The sequence below is a fragment of the Diaphorina citri genome, unplaced genomic scaffold (assembly GCF_000475195.1).
Source record: "Diaphorina citri unplaced genomic scaffold, Diaci psyllid genome assembly version 1.1 scaffold823, whole genome shotgun sequence".
Lineage (NCBI taxonomy): Eukaryota > Metazoa > Arthropoda > Insecta > Hemiptera > Psyllidae > Diaphorina > Diaphorina citri.
The window spans coordinates 35,189-53,019 of NW_007378255.1; the positions used below are offsets into that span (position 1 = coordinate 35,189).

Consider the following 17,831-nt stretch of genomic DNA (forward strand, 5'->3'; position numbering starts at 1 on the left):
AAAAAAGCATATCATTTAACGGTATCAGTTTTTCCTATTCGAAATATGTTGACCGACCCATCGTAAAATCGTTTCCATTTTAGACAGCTCTCAACATTTACTGACGGTAGTGAAGAGTGATTTGCTCCATCACACTGTGAGATAATTCTGACGTTTGAAATTGATTGTTTCACAGCATGTTGATGCTAAAATATTCTACCTGTACATAGGTGATGTGGCTATAAGACCAAATACTGAAATGAGGGAATTGATTTTTAAAGATAAGGGAACATGAAATGAGAGAAATAGTAATAAATTGTATTTTGTAACAGATATACAGTAAAAGATTTTCAGAAAAAAAAAGACCCTAGAATATGCTACACGGTAAAACTTAAGTGTATTATTTCAAATAGGTAATTGATGTCCCTACAACCAAGGAAGTTAAAGTGTGTTCAAACATAGTCGACCGCGTCGATAGTCGATCGACGTCGATTGAAACCATACACTGCCGCGGCAACATAGATCCATATCGTCGTTCGAACATCGATCAACGAGGTGGACTATGTATGGACACAGCTTTAATCACATTTTCCACCACGCAAGAGTTAGATGGAGGAGAAAGGTCTTTCACGTTGTCTAGTGGTTGCCTTCCACTGAAGTTTGGTTCACTCGCTTTGCAGACACACTCGCGTACAAAATTGACTTGACCCAATCGCTGTAGCAGGACACCAGCGTGTATACTCCGTAGAAGTCGGGGCGGGCACAACCCACGCCCCAACTAGTGATGCCACATAGATAGTACCGACCGTCTGGCAGAGGACATGCAAGGGGTCCACCGCTGTCACCCTGTGAGGTAGACAAATGAAACATTAGAAGGTTAATTTAATTAGACTTAATTTATCATGGGCACGCGTTGCTGTCTTGAAAGTGCAGAATAGGTTAGGTGGTAGATATCATGTAATAAAGTTCTTAAAGTCAACAAGTTAATGGAGAATAATTATTAATAGAATATCCGAGAACAAGAGGGTCACTTCCATGATAAATCTGCGAGCATTTTAGGTAAGTTATTAGGGTTTATCTATTTAGCATCTCTTCAACACTTTGAGTGGCACGTCAGATTGACACCACATAATCCGAAACTACACCTTTTATGCTTGACCAAGGTGCTAACGGTTAATCATCGAATTAGTGGAATTTTCGATGACATCCAATATCTTACCTGGCAGGAATCAAGTCCTCCTTGTTTGGTCCCCGTGCATACTTGACATTGATTCAAATAGTTGCTATAGCCGGCTACTGCGTATGACCGTCTGCATTCTTCTTTGGGCGTGAGAGGAACTTCAGCTGCTTGCAAAATGTGGGGCAGGGAACCGCCCTCCGATAGTCTACCCCAGCCTGATATCAAACCTACGTCTGAAACAAAAAAGATATTTGTAAAAATGAACAATTTTGAACTATATTCGCTAAAAGATTGGCAATTTAATGAGCTTAAGAAGTGGAATTTCAGTTGAAATGATGAACTTTTGACGCTGTTTGTGGATTTTTATCTTACCTGCGGTCACAGTAAGTCCAGGGTTGGGCAAGCAGATGGGCGATACGAACTCGTTGAATTTGAAAGGTCGGGTTAGTTCTAGGAGTGCAATGTCATTTTTGTAGATCGATTTATCGTAGAAATCCGTGTAAATCCTTTCCACCCGTCTTCTCTGCTCATGTCCTAGAAAAGGAAAACCAAGGTACGTATAAGTGTATAATCGAGCTAGGCCTATCTCATATTGGAAGCGTAGGCGAGTAGCGGGTCTACGCGTCTAATGTGAAAGGGGTCTTGAACCTTTCAATTTTCAATGCAATGATAATTTTTGCTGATAAAGTGATAATATTGGGATCTAGATGTCATTAAGTCAAGGACTTTTACAATCCTGTTGGAAAAGGACACAACTACATTAGTACGAGATGGATCTCTATCCACAGGGTTTTCCTATCTGAAGACTAATACCACTTAATCCTGTAAATCTAAAGGTGTTATGGACACCTTTAGTCCAAACATAGTCGACCGTCCGTATCGATGTCGACTGAACCGTCTACACTGCCTCGACAACACAGTTTTACTATTCGATCGACAACCGCTCGACTATGTGTGGACACAATCTAAAAATTCATGCTTTCACTTTCAGCTTACCCTCAATGTCGAACAAGTTGTAGTCCCCACCCACCAAAACATTTCAATTTTCAATGCAATGATAATTTTTTCTGATAAAGTGATAATATTGGGATATAGATGTCATTAAGTCAAGGACTTTTACAATCCTGTTGGAAAAGGACACAACTACATTAGTACGAGATGGATCTCTATCCACAGGGTTCTCTTAAACCTTTCAATTTTCAATGCAATGATAATTTTTGCTGATAAAGTGATAATATTGGGATCTCTATGTCATTAAGTCAAGGACTTTTACAATCCTGTTGGAAAAGGACACAACTACATTAGTACGAGATGGATCTCTATCCACAGGGTTTTCCTATCTGAAGACTAATACCACTTAATCCTGTAAATCTTTATTCCAAACATAGTCGACCGTCCGTATCGATATCGACTGAACCGTCTACACTGCCTCGACAACACAGTTTTACCTATTCGATCGACGACCGGTCGACTATGTGTGGACACAATCTAAAAATTCATGCTTTCACTTTCAGCTTACCCTCAATGTCGAACAAGTTGTAGTCCCCACCCACCATTCCAAACATAGTCGACCGTCCGTATCGATGTCGACTGAACCGTCTACACTGCCTCGACAACACAGTTTTACCTATTCGATCGACGACCGGTCGACTATGTCTGGACACAATCTAAAAATTCATGCTTTCACATTTCAGCTTACCCTCAATGTCGAACAAGTTGTAGTCCCCACCCACCACGGTGAACACATTGCTGTTGGATCCGTACACACAATGAGCGCAAAAATGTATTCCAACATTAGTAAATCATATGTTATTCGAATGAGAAGTTTTCGACATCGCACATTTCTCTATAAATATTTATAAATGGAAAAAATTTACGTTCAAGGGTAGAAAATCTTGGAAGGATGTCGAATTTCCTTGGTTGTACTTTTATAATAGCTATAATATCTGCAAGAGTTTTGAAGTTTCCTCCCCCCCCCCATAATATTACATACTCACCTCCTACATAGGTAGTAGGTATAAATTTTTGCAAAGTGTGACGTTCTTTCTATGGAACACGGGCCTCTTCCTTCAGAAGCCAAGCTCCCAGCAGAGTAATAGTTTGGAGGAAGCAACGTTTGAAGAACATCGTAAACTCACTCCGCATCTCTTCATATTGAATTTTCAATAAAATCCGCATTGATTTGTGTAAATTATTGCAATGAGCTTTCAATAATGCCAACGTATAAATTATGTATCGAGAAAACAGAAAACCTCTGGCCTGGACCAGAGACAACAGTGTTGTCTTTTCGAATACTCTTCCACCTTTTCGAATAGGACTCTTCCAAGGTGGGCATTTTATGCTTTGAATTTATTTGTTTGTGTGTTGATTTCTGTTAATACGCTTACAATTCGAGGACGAGAAAGCTCCGCATATTTGGCCCATTTCTTGTTGTATTTGTTTTCATCATTATATGAACTCAACGATCCCTTGACTATTTCCAAGCTTTTGCCTGCTTTCTTCACGTCGGCATCAAAGGAAAGCTTCCTATGGGAGTCCAATCGGAGAGACCCCATCATCTTCTCAAATTATCCTCTCAAGATTACAGGGTCTGTGGGATGACGAGCTGTAGAAACCTGAGAAATTCGCAGCATCCACTATTTCGATTTCATTTCATTCAAATTGAAGCTGGGAAATTGGTCGCATCCACCATTTTACATATATTATTCCATTAAACACAGACATGTAAAATACTTGTAACATGGGGAAATTGGCTGCATCCACCATTTCAATTTTATTTCATTCAATTAGATGATTTGAATGTAAACATTTGGAGCTGGGAAATTGGACACATCCACTGTTTTCTGTATATTATTACATCCAACACAAATACTTAAAACACTATATCAGCATAACAACCTGATCATTTATTGGATCAGGACCGTCCAAGGTGTTTTGCGTCGGAGTTTTGTACCTTTCCAGGTGAAATTTTTGGCGATTTTTTAGATCAAAAGAATCCACGGTGGTAAAACTCGACCGAAATAAAACCATAAAAAAGCATATCATTTAACGGTATCAGTTTTTCCTATTCGAAATATGTTGACCGATCCATCGTAAAATCGTTTCCATTTTAGACAGCTCTCAACATTTACTGACGGTAGTGAAGAGTGATCTGCTCCATCACACTGTGAGATAATTCTGACGTTTGAAATTGATTGTTTCACAGCATGTTGATGCTAAAATATTCTACCTGTACATAGGTGATGTGGCTACAAGACCAAATACTGAAATGAGGGAATTGATTTTTAAAGATGAGGGAACATAAAATGATAGAAATAGTAAAAAAATTGCATTTTGTAACAGATATACAGTAAAAGATTTTCGGAAAAAAAAGACCCGAGAATATGCTACACGGTAAAACTTAAGTGTATTGTTTCAAATAGGTAATTGATGTCCCTACAACCAAGGAAGTTAAAGTGTGTTCAAACATAGTCGACCGCGTCGATCGACGTCGATTGAAACCATACACTGCCGCGGCAACATAGATTCATATCGTCGTTCGAACATCGATCAACGAGGTGGACTATGTATGGACACAGCTTTAATCACATTTTCCACCACGCAAGAGTTAGATGGTTTGGTTGATGAAGGTACATTTTCTGATATTTGAAAAGTAGATTCTGTCACCGATAGTTCACTAGTAGATTGCGTAGGGGTATCCTTCAAAGAGACATTCCATTTGAACAGGTGGTCGAATATGGATTCTAATTTGACGTGAGTCAAATTATGAAGATAATAGTAGGCTATATTAAAAGAATCCACGGTGGTAAAACTGGACCTAAATAAAACCACAAAAAAAGCATATCATTTAACGGTATCTTTTTTTTCCTATTCGAAATATGTTGACCGACCCATCGTAAAATCGTTCCCATTTTAGACAGCTCTCAACATTTACTGACGGTAGTGAAGAGTGATTTGCTCCATCACACTGTGAGATAATTCTGACGTTTGAAATTGATTGTTTCACAGCATGTTGATGCTAAAATATTCTACCTGTACATAGGTGATGTGGCTACAAGACCAAATACTGAAATGAGGGAATTGATTTTCAAAGATAAGGGAACATAAAATGAGAGAAATAGTAAAAAATTGTATTTTGTAACAGATATACAGTAAAAGATTTTCGGAAAAAAAGACCCTAGAATATGCTACACGGTAAAACTTAAGTGTATTATTTCAAATAGGTAATTGATGTCCCTACAACCAAGGAAGTTAAAGTGTGTTCAAACATAGTCGACCGCGTCGATAGTCGATCGACGTCGATTGAAACCATACACTGCCGCGGCAACATAGATCCATATCGTCGTTCGAACATCGATCAACGAGGTCGACTATGTATGGACACAGCTTTAATCACATTTTCCACCACGCAAGAGTTAGATGGAGGAGAAAGGTCTTTCACGTTGTCTAGTGGTTGCCTTCCACTGAAGTTTGGTTCACTCGCTTTGCAGACACACTCGCATACAAAATTGACTTGACCCAATCGCTGTAGCAGGACACCAGCGTGTATACTCCGTAGAAGTCGGGGCGGGCACAACCCACGCCCCAACTAGTGATGCCACATAGATAGTACCGACCGTCTGGCAGAGGACATGCAAGGGGTCCACCGCTGTCACCCTGTGAGGTAGACAAATGAAACATTAGAAGGTTAATTTAATTAGACTTAATTTATCATGGGCACGCGTTGCTGTCTTGAAAGTGCAGAATAGGTTAGGTGGTAGATATCATGTAATAAAGTTCTTAAAGTCAACAAGTTAATGGAGAATAATTATTAATAGAATATCCGAGAACAAGAGGGTCACTTCCATGATTCGTTGCTGTCTTGAAAGTGCAGAATAGGTGGTAGAAATCATGTAATAAAGTTCTTAAAGTCAACAAGTTAATGGAGAATAATTATTAATAGAATATCCGAGAACAAGAGGGTCACTTCCATGATAAATCTGCGAGCATTTTAGGTAAGTTTTTAGGGTTTATCTATTTAGCATCTCTTCAACACTTCGAGTGGCACGTCAGATTGACACCACATAATCCAAAACTACACCTTTTATGCTTGACCAAGGTGCTAACGGTTAATCATCGAATTAGTGGAATTTTCGATGACATCCAATATCTTACCTGGCAGGAATCAAGTCCTCCTTGTTTGGTCCCCGTGCATACTTGACATTGATTCAAATAGTTGCTATAGCCGGCTCGAGTGGCACGTCAGATTGACACCACATAATCCGAAACACACCTTTTATGCTTGACCAAGGTGCTAACGGTTAATCATCGAATTAGTGGAATTTTCGATGACATCCCAATATCTTACCTGGCAGGAATCAAGTCCTCCTTGTTTGGTCCCCGTGCATACTTGACATTGATTCAAATAGTTGCTATAGCCGGCTTGAGTGGCACGTCAGATTGACACCACATAATCCGAAACTACACCTTTTATGCTTGACCAAGGTGCTAACGGTTAATCATCGAATTAGTGGAATTTTCGATGACATCCAATATCTTACCTGGCAGGAATCAAGTCCTCCTTGTTTGGTCCCCGTGCATACTTGACATTGATTCAAATAGTTGCTATAGCCGGCTACTGCGTATGACCGTCTGCATTCTTCTTTGGGCGTGAGAGGAACTTCAGCTGCTTGCAAAATGTGGGGCAGGGAACCGCCCTCCGATAGTCTACCCCAGCCTGATATCAAACCTACGTCTGAAACAAAAAAGATATTTGCAAAAATGAACAATTTTGAACTATATTCGCTAAAAGATTGGCAATTTAATGAGCTTAAGAAGTGGAATTTCAGTTGAAATGATGAACTTTTGACGCTGTTTGTGGATTTTTATCTTACCTGCACCCTCCGATAGTCTACCCCAGCCTGATATCAAACCTACGTCTGAAACAAGAAAGATATTTGCAAAAATGAACAATTTTGAACTATATTCGCTAAAGTTTAAAAGATTTGCAATTTAATGAGCTTAAGAAGTGGAATTTCAGTTGAAATGATGAACTTTTGACGCTGTTTGTGGATTTTTATCTTACCTGCGGTCACAGTAAGTCCAGGGTTGGGCAAGCAGATGGGCGATACGAACTCGTTGAATTTGAAAGGTCGGGTTAGTTCATAGCCGGCTACTGCGTATGACCGTCTGCATTCTTCTTTGGGCGTGAGAGGAACTTCGGCTGCTTGCAAAATGTGGGGCAGGGAACCGCCCTCCGATGTCCGTCCTTCCTTTATTATTACAATAGTAATAAAAAGGTATAAGGGACGGACTATTGTATTCGCTTCGGTGTCGTCTGTGTGTGGTATGTAGGTCGGTCTGTCGGTCTGTCCCCATAGAAGGACTTATCCAAACCTGGTCGACCTATATATCAAATTATTGAAAGGTCGGGTTAGTTCTAGGAGTGCAATGTCATTTTTGTAGATCGATTTATCGTAGAAATCCGTGTAAATCCTTTCCACCCGTCTTCTCTGCTCATGTCCTAGAAAAGGAAAACCAAGGTACGTATAAGTGTATAATCGAGCTAGGCCTATCTCATATTGGAAGCGTAGGCGAGTAGCGGGTCTACGCGTCTAATGTGAATGGGGTCTTAAACCTTTCAATTTTCAATGCAATGATAATTTTTTCTGATAAGGTGATAATATTGGGATCTAGATGTCATTAAGTCAAGGACTTTTACAATCCTGTTGGAAAAGGACACAACTACATTAGTACGAGATGGAGTTGGGTTTCCCTCGACAAAATCCTGGATGGTATTCATAATTTTGGTGTCATTCCAACGTTTTTCAAGATTTCAAATACTTACGCAGTAGGATTATAAAGAGCTGGTGGTGGAGCTGCCTTGGGTTTCCCTCGACAAAATCCTGGATAGTATTCATAATTTTGGTGTCATTCCAACGTTTTTCAAGATTTCAAATACTTACGCAGTAGGATTATAAAGAGCTGGTGGTGGAGCTGCTATTGAGGCGTTAAAGAATGGTGCTGCTGATGTTGTATCAGGACTTGGAGTTGTCTCGGCAGTTGTTTGAGGACTAGGAGTTGTCTCAGTAGTTGATGTTGTCACCAGAGGTTGCGAAGCAGGAATAAAAGGAGTGTATGCTGTTGTAGCTTCAGATGTAGCATCTGTCAAGTTCGGTGTCCACCAAGGTGCTGTCCCTACAGTAGGGGGCCAACTACTTGTAGCTTCAGAAGACGATGTAGGAGCAGACGTCAGACAGTTGGATCCTTAAATCAGATTCCATATTAATAGTGACGTTTACGTTTTGCCCGGTTCTTGTAATATTACACCTATCCTTCGCGTCGCCACTACGCTACGTTCAGTTCTCATCAGAACTGCCCCACCTCCACCTCAGCTCCAGTTTCAAAGATACTATCTCATACTTCGTCTTCATTTTCATAAATTCATTAATTTTCAATTTCAGTTCGTTCAAGCGAATCGCGCCCGATCTTTCCGAGTTACGAAACGGGTCTGTCTGCTGTTACGAGTTACGAAACGGCTCTGTCTAATGTTACGAGTTTACGAAACGGCTCTGTCTAATGTTACGAGTTACGAAACGGGTCTGTCTGATGTTACGAGGTATACGAAACGGGTCTGTCTGATGTTACGAGTTACGAAACGGGTCTGTCTGATGTTACGAGGTATACGAAACGGGTCTGTCTGATGTTACGAGGTATACGAAACGGGTCTGTCTGATGTTGATGGTGCTGCTAATGTTGTATCAGGACTTGGAGTTGTCTCGGCAGTTGTTTGAGGACTAGGAGTTGTCTCGGCAGTTGTTTGAGGACTAGGAGTTGTCTCAGTAGTTGATGTTGTCACCAGAGGTTGCGAAGCAGGAATAAAAGGAGCCAGAGACAACAGTGTTGTCTTTTGGAATACTCTTCCACCTTTTCGAATAGGACTCTTCCAAGGTGGGCATTTTATGCTTTGAATTTATTTGTTTGTGTGTTGATTTCTGTTATCAGAGACAACAGTGTTGTCTTTTCGAATACTCTTCCACCTTTTCGAATAGGACTCTTCCAAGGTGCCCAAAGTGGGCATTTTATGCTTTGAATTTATTTCTTTGTGTGTTGATTTCTGTTAACGAGGATGAGAAAGTTCCGCATATTTGGCCCATTTCTTGTTGTATTTGTTTTCATCATTATATTAACTCAACGATCCCTTGACTATTTCCAAGCTTTTGCCTGCTTTCTTCACGTCGGCATCAAAGGAAAGCTTCCTATGGGAGTCCATATCTGTAGGAGCAGTCGTAGTAGATTCTGTTGGTGGCACTGAGGAAGAAGTTGCCTCTGACCAGGACCCATCCTCTGTTGATGGTGGCACCCACCAACTGACCATAGCTGGTGTTGATTCGACTACTGCATCAGTTAGATTTGGTGTCCACCAGGGTGCAGTTCCCACAGTCGGAGGCCATACTAACGTAGTCGATTCAGTCAACAGTGTTGCTTCTGTAGATACTGTTATTTGAGAAGATGTCTCCCACCACAAGTCATCAGTCGTTGGTCCATACCACCAACCTGAATCTTCTGTCGTGGGGTCTGGTGTCCACCAACTGACTTGACCTGTGGTGCTTTCAGTTAACTCTGGTGTCCACCAAGGAGCGGTGGCCAGTGATGGAGGCCAAGCCACTGTAGATGTTTGGCTGTCCAAGGTTGGGTTTGTTGTTTCCGAAGGTGCTTCAGTCTCAGGACTCCACCAGGGTGTATCAGGTGGTACCCACCATACAAACTGTTTCGTGGTGCTCCAGGGATTTTCGGTTGATGGAGATCCATCATCTGTTTTGTTAAGACTGTTGCTGTCGACTTTGGTTGATAGTCCATATCTCCCAGCTCCCACACGTTTCTCAAGATGGTCGTATTTTGCTTCATTACTGTAAAGATAGCTGCGTAGATCTCATTTATTATTATTATTATTTTTTATTATTGTTAATAATGTAATCTATGTATAATGTATATGTATAACAAGTATCATAAATAAAGAGTATTATGTTAAAAAAAAAAAAAATACCGATATCACCAATGATGAAGCTGGTGATCCACCGGTAATAATTATTAGACAATTTCACGTATCATCTACATATCTTCCATCATTGATGATTTGTAAGTACCTCATGACCTTGACTGCTGGAGAACCCAGGAAACAATAAAGCACCAGATGATTCTATGACAACACCAGATACCTAAGTATTATATCAGCATAACAACCTGATCATTTATTGGATCAGGACCGTCCAACGCGTTTTGCGTCGGAGTTTTGTACCTTTCCAGGTGAAATTTTTGGCGATTTTTTGGATTAAAAGAATCCACGGTGGTAAAACTCGACCTAAATAAAACCACAAAAAAAGCATATCATTTAACGGTATCAGTTTTTCCTATTCGAAATATGTTGACCGATCCATCGTAAAATCGTTTCCATTTTAGACAGCTCCCAACATTTACTGACGTTAGTGAAGAGTGATTTGCTCCATCACACTGTGAGATAATTCTGACGTTTGAAATTGATTGTTTCACAGCATGTTGATGCTAAAATATTCTACCTGTACATAGGTGATGTGGCTACAAGACCAAATACTGAAATGAGGGAATTGATTTTTAAAGATAAGGGAACATGAAATGAGAGAAATAGTAATAAATTGTATTTTGTAACAGATATACAGTAAAAGATTTTCAGAAAAAAAAAGACCCTAGAATATGCTACACGGTAAAACTTAAGTGTATTATTTCAAATAGGTAATTGATGTCCCTACAACCAAGGAAGTTAAAGTGTGTTCAAACATAGTTGACCGCGTCGATCGTCGTCGATTGAAACCATACACTGCCGCGGCAACATAGATCCATATCGTCGTTCGAACATCGATCAACGAGGTGGACTATGTATGGACACAGCTTTAATCACATTTTCCACCACGCAAGAGTTAGATGGAGGAGAAAGGTCTTTCACCCTCACGTTGTCTAGTGCTTGCCTTCCACTGAAGTTTGGTTCACTCGCTTTGCAGACACACTCGCGTACAAAATTGACTTGACCCAATCGCTGTAGCAGGACACGAGCGTGTATACTCCGTAGAAGTCGGGGCGGGCACAACCCACGCCCCAACTAGTGATGCCACATAGATAGTACCGACCGTCTGGCAGAGAACTGATTCATATTGTTAAAGGATGAGTAAAAAATAGATTTAAAGAGAATAATACGGACAAAAAATCCAATCTAGGGAATCAATATAATCCACATTTCTGGAAAACCCCTTTTCTTCAACAATGCCCCTATTAAAGGTATTACAGCCTCAACTGATTCATATTGTTAAAGGATGAGTAAAAAATAGATTTAAAGAGAATAGTACGGACAAAAAATCCAATCTAGGGAATCAATATAATCCACATTTCTGGAAAACCCCTTTTCTTCAACAATGCCCCTATTAAAGGTATCTATTTTTAGCTTTGTAAAAAAAGGATCTTTTTTTATATAGGTTCAAGTAAACAATGATGTAATATTGCAACTTATCCCTGGAAATATTTGACAAGACCTTCAGATTTCACTAGGAAGGGGTTGCATTATGGAATATCCCTTGAACCCTTACTTTTTTTTTACTGTGATTTCTTTTTCCGTAAAACTGTATTTTTTTCAAGCATAATGGGTTTTATTTTTGTTATTATTACCAATTTAATATCTAACCCTAAGAGGGCATCCCCAATTTTACCTACTTTCGTGATTTTTTTCTCGGGGTTTTGAAGGGATTTTGCTATTTTCCGATTTTTTGTAACCCTAAGAGGGCATCCCCAATTTTACCTACTTTCGTGATTTTTTTCTCGGGGTTTTGAAGGGATTTTGCTATTTTCCGATTTTTTCTAACCCTAAGAGGACATCCCCAATTTTACCTACTTTAGTGATTTTTTTCTAGGGGTTTTGAAGGGATTATGCTATTTTCCGATTTTTTAATACTTTTTACAATAATATTCTCACGATATTGATGATCGGTTGTTGGGTGATAATCTATGGTTGAGGTGTTTGACCTTTGTTTTGTGAACATTGTAATCACTCTGGTATCGCGACTTTCAATTCAATAATGTAGTTTTATGTTTTATGATCGGTTATTGGGTGATAATTTATGGTTGAGGTGTTTGACCTTTGTTTTGTGAACATTGTAATCACTCTGGTATCGCGACTTTCAATTCAATAATGTAGTTTTATGTTTGTACTTATGGAAGTAGTGATTTGCTGATCAAGGTTGATCACTGTGAATATCTCAACTGATGGTTACTGCCATGTTGATATCAAATGATACGCGTGCATTATTGCTTATTGCATAAGGCCTGCCAATGTTTCTGCCTATTAGAAACAATTGGCCAAGAGTTGTGACCTCTACGGGCGTAACAGAGGACATTTCAATATTGTCCCTCATGTTGCGACGTAGTCTGTCATCTCCTGTACTTAGCATAGTTACTGTTTTGGATCCTTTATTAGTGCTGACTAGCTCCTCCCCAGATCAAATGTTTTAACGTGTTGTGTTTCCTCGAATACATGTGAGAGAATAAGGTCTGCCAATGTTTCTGCCTATTAGAAACAATTGGCCAAGAGTTGTGACCTCTACGGGCGTAACAGAGGACATTTCAATATTGTCCCTCATGTTGCGACGTAGTCTGTCATCTCCTGTACTTAGCATAGTTACTGTTTTGGATCATTGGATCCTTTATTAGTGCTGACTAGCTCCTCCCCAGATCAAATGTTTTAACGTGTTGTGTTTCCTCGAATACATGTGAGAGAAGCTTTTGAGGACATTTGTAGTTGTAAGGCGACTCGCTAACAGCTTGAAGTTTTGTTACCTCCACTCCAGTATTGTTGATTAAATGGTTACTGTTCAGAAGGCTTCTGTAGTTCGTAGTTCTTTTTCCAAACTCTTATCATTTTGCTACTCCCTTTTCAAGCCAAATTCCTTGTTTCTTCCTTCTCCTCCTCCTGCTAACAGCTTGAAGTTTTGTAACCTCCACTCCAGTATTGTTGATTAAATGGTTACTGTTCAGAAGGCTTTTGTAGTTCGTAGTTCTTTTTCCAAACTCTTATCATTTTGCTACCCTAACAGCTTGAAGTTTTGTAACCTCTCCCACTCCAGTATTGTTGATTAAATGGTTACTGTTCAGAAGGCTTTTGTAGTTCGTAGTTCTTTTTCCAAACTCTTATCATTTTGCTACTCCCTTTTCAAGCCAAATTCCTTGTTTCTTCCTTCTCCTCCTCCTTCTTCTTGGCCATGATAATATTTTCAATGTTATACCTATCTGTGTTGTGCTATACCTGTTCCATTACAACTCTGGGACAGGGACAGTCTCAGCGTATCGTTTATGTATTTGTATTGTCTCAGGGTCTCTAACACAGTCTTGTACTTGGAGAGCTAGAACGTTTATCTCTACAATATCTCCACTTAGTACATCAACATCCTGTCTCAATTCCCTCCTCTCTCCTTCCTGCTTCTCCATCTTCTGTTTTAGTCTTTTAACAGGGACAGTCTCAGCGTATCGTTTATGTATTTGTATTGTCTCAGGGTCTCTAACACAGTCTTGTACTTGGAGTGCTAGAACGTTTATCTCTACAATATCTCTACTTAGTACATCAACATCCTGTCTCAATTCCCTCCTCTCTCCTTCCTGCTTCTCCATCTTCTGTTTTAGTCTTTTAGTTCCGCCTTTCTACACGAAATTATTCCATGGGGTGACCCCGCGGGTACCAGCTGTCGTTTTGTTTTCGAGCTCTCCTTGAAATTTTGTGGGATCAGAGTTTATCCACCTTTTGGGAGTTTTTTTTTTTGGGGATTCAAAATGTCTCCGAGCGATGTTTGATTTTTTTTCTTCTCTCATTTGTATTGTAAGTATGTGTATCTTTGAATAAATTCGACTCATTTGGATATTAATTTATTCAATGTACCTACACAGAGAGGTACAAAATCCATATCATGGATTCACAATTACACACGATGTGGTTACGTATAGAGTATAGGGTAAATTCGATTGTAAATAAATTGGAAAAAAATTAGGTAGGTACATGGAAAAAATGTTGATTTTTATTTATTTATTCTTTCTTAGTCAGGTACCTAATTAGTTGATTTTCTGAGCATCCTTTTAGGTACCTAGGTACATGGAAAAAATGTTGATTTTTATTTATTTATTCTTTCTTAGTCAGGTACCTAATTAGTTGATTTTCTGAGCATCCTTTCTCTTTACGAAACGGGTCTGTCTAATGTTACGAGTTTACGAAACGGGTCTGTCTGATGTTACGAGTTACGAAACGGGTCTGTCTGATGTTACGAGTTACGAAACGGGTCTGTCTGCTGTTACGAGTTACGAAACGGGTCTGTCTGCTGTTACGAGTTACGAAACGGGTCTGTTTACTGCTGCGAGTTACGAAACGGGTCTGTTTACTGCTGCGAGTTACGAAACGGGTCTGTTTTATGTTAGGAATTACGAAACGGGTCTGTTTACTGCTGCGAGTTACGAAATTGTCTATCCAGAGGGACGAAACCACCATCCCTCTGTTGTTACAAAATGGTCAGATTGCGTCTTGAGGAAAAATTCTATAAGCAGATTTATGTGCGGCTTCCTATATGAGCAATTTTTGGCAAACAGGGACGAAGGTAACTTTAGTAACCAAATATTGTCATCCAGCCAATCTTTTCGTATTGTAGGTTTATTAGGTAACCTAAAGCTAGGAAATAGAGCCCTCACAAATGAATATTGTACAAAATATCAGCTTCCATTCTGTTCCGATTTCCGATACTTCAAGATGACAGCGTTCCTGCCATGACACTAGGGAAACTGCTGCGAGTTACGAAACCGTCTATACAGAGGGACGAAACCACCATCCCTCTGTTGTTACAAAATGGTCAGATTGCGTCTTGAGGAAAAATTCTATAAGCAGATTTATGTGCGGTTTATGTTAGGAATTACGAAGCGGGTCTGTTTACTGCTGCGAGTTACGAAATCGTCTGTCCAGAGGGACGAAACCACCATCCCTCTGTTGTTACAAAATGGTCAGATTGCGTCTTGAGGAAAAATTCTATAAGCAGATTTATGTGCGGTTTCCTATATGAGCAATTTTTGGCAAACAGGGACGAAGGTAACTTTAGTAACCAAATATTGTCATTCTTTTCGTATTGCAGATTTATTAGGTAACCTAAAGCTAGGAAATAGAGCCCTCACCAATGAATATTGTACAAAATATCAGCTTCCATTCTGTTCCGATTTCCGATACTTCAAGATGACAGCGTTCCTGCCATGACACTAGGGAATAGCCCTCACAAATGAATATTCCATTCTGTTCCGATTTCCGATACTTCAAGATGACAGCGTTCCTGCCATGACACTAGGGAACCTCAGGAAGGGGAGGGGAGTTACCTGTGAGCAGATGTTCTGATTTCAAGATCCCCTCATTTATTAGGAACATAAATATTCCAGCATAACTCTTCATATTTCAAATAACGAGGCTCAAGGGATTCCCTTAAACATTGGGGGAGGGGGAGCCACCATCTCGAAATCCCGCGCTAAAGTTTCCCAATGAAATTTAAATTTCACAATGTTGATTCGACTACTGCATCAGTTAGGTTTGGTGTCCACCAGGGTGCAGTTCCCACAGTCGGAGGCCATACTAACGTAGTCGATTCAGTCAACAGTGTTGCTTCTGTAGATACTGCAATTTCACACCCTCAATATGTTGCCAACATACCCTTAATAATACTCAATACACATTATTGCCAGCATACCTTTCTGAAGCTACTCCGCCTGTTTTATTTTCAGGAGAACTTTTAACCGCGCGCCAATATGGTTGAATACATTTTCGGCAAGCTCTTCATGTGCAATTTTATTGTTTCTGACATATCTTCGCACGGTGCAGGAGATGGGGTTTTAATAGCATTACGATTGTTGTGATCATTTAAGCAAATTCGGTAAATCCAAGCTGTATTTTTTCTGCACCCTCCTAGTTTGTCTGGATTTCTGAGTGTTTTATTTTGATTTGTAATGATTTTTCCCTGAGGGCGGGTAGAGGATTGGAGTGAGGGCTGTGAGAGAAATTTCACACCCTCAATATGTTGCCAACATACCCTCAATAATACTCAATGCACATTATTGCCAGCATACCTTTCTGAAGCTACTCCGCCTGTTTTATTTTCAGGAGAACTTTTAACCGCGCGCCAATATGGTTGAATACTACTGAAAAGACAAGGCAGACTTCTTTTGTGGTAGATCGGTGCTTTATCGGGGTCGTATAGCGATCCCAACAAATGACTGACCTTTTGCAAGAAGTTGTTCAGTTGCTTCAAATATTCCTGCCTGAAGAGCGTTTCCATATTCCACATCTGAACTTTGAAAATAAATAACGGTAGTAGTGTTTGTCGACAAGACATTTTGACAATTTAAAATCCTGTACCTACTTTGTTACTGAATTAATTGTTCTTTATTTAAGTTACTTTTATCACAGTGACAAAGAAAGCATTCTACTGGACGCGATTTACACCCTGTGTTCTGTTGTGTCCCTCTGGTCAAAGGGTAATCCTGTACCTACTTTGTTATTGAATTAATTGTTCTTTATTAAAGTCACTTTTGTCACAGTGACAAAGAAAGCATTCTACTGGACGCGATTTACACCCTGTGTTCTGTTGTGTCCCTCTGGTCAAAGGGTGAAATTAATATTTAGATTTATGTGATTCGCTATACCCAACCTCTCCGTGGTATAAACCAGATCTAGCGAGCCGAATGAACCTGAGTTTCAATGCTCCATGCTTGGAATAATATTGGAAGCTATAAACCTCACAAGTTTGAGACCTACCACGTCAACACTGTTAGTATGAGCTAGTGTTGACATAGCAGTTCTTCAAAGATTTAGACTACTGTTTACAGAAACGCAAGAATCATCTTGATAATAATCAAATAGTACTGGATTAGATACTGGTATCCTGCTATCTTCAATCACTTGTACCTAGCAGTTCTTCAAAGATTTAAACTACTGTTTATACAGAAACGCCAGAATCATCTTGATAATAATCAAATAGTACTGGATTAGATACTGGTATCCTGCTATCTTCAATCACTTCAGTCAGAATTTAGAGCTCGATTTGGGAAGAAGTGGACACCACATTAAGTAATGACTTTTTTGGACGGCGCGACCCAGCATTAATTACATTGGATTGGGTCAGCAGTAATGTGGATCGATTACGGATGGAACATGCTGCAATTTCTTCTCTTTTTTGATGCTTCGTGTTTGGTTTATCCTATTTTATCTCTCAGTCCTTAACTCTTCCTTACTATTACAACTATTGAACACACATCACCTATTACAACTATTGAACACACATCAGGCTTACTACAAAATATCGATATAAATAGTTTACTAGTAAAAACAAGGTATTTTTACTAGTAACAAAATATAGTAAAGTCCATGATGCGTGAAGAGCGTTGGAAACTATTTGGGCTTCAGAACCAAACCACGACGAGAGAGAAATATTTTCGGAAGAATTTTCTTCGTCCTGGAGATAATGTTGAGTTTCTGGTGAGATTACGTGGTGGACGTTGCCTAGAGTCTATCGTGGCCAAGGTAAAAACAATGATCTGCTGGGCGGAACCAAATTGATTGGCTACACATGTTTCTTAACAGCTCCAAGCACACACACTAGTGTGT

The 17,831-nt window shown here is 39.7% G+C and overlaps 2 protein-coding genes across 2 annotated transcripts; both read right to left on the reverse strand.

Moving 5' to 3' along the window:
* Window positions 1–615: 615 nt before the first annotated feature.
* Window positions 616–3,717, reverse strand: LOC103512330 (trypsin-1-like). The gene is made up of 5 exons (XM_008477091.1): window positions 3,566–3,717; window positions 2,859–2,908; window positions 1,532–1,693; window positions 1,199–1,392; window positions 616–825 (listed from the first exon to the last, which is right to left on the reverse strand). Exons 1-5 carry the CDS (start codon window positions 3,715–3,717, stop codon window positions 616–618), a joined length of 768 nt encoding a protein of 255 aa, XP_008475313.1.
* A 1,888-nt stretch (window positions 3,718–5,605) lies between these two features.
* Window positions 5,606–6,831, reverse strand: LOC113468724 (prostasin-like; the record flags this gene model as incomplete). Its single annotated transcript, XM_026825835.1, has 2 exons — window positions 5,606–5,815; window positions 6,700–6,831. Coding segments are annotated over 2 exons (342 nt in total), but the record flags the coding sequence as incomplete, so codon positions are not given.
* Window positions 6,832–17,831: the final 11,000 nt, after the last annotated feature.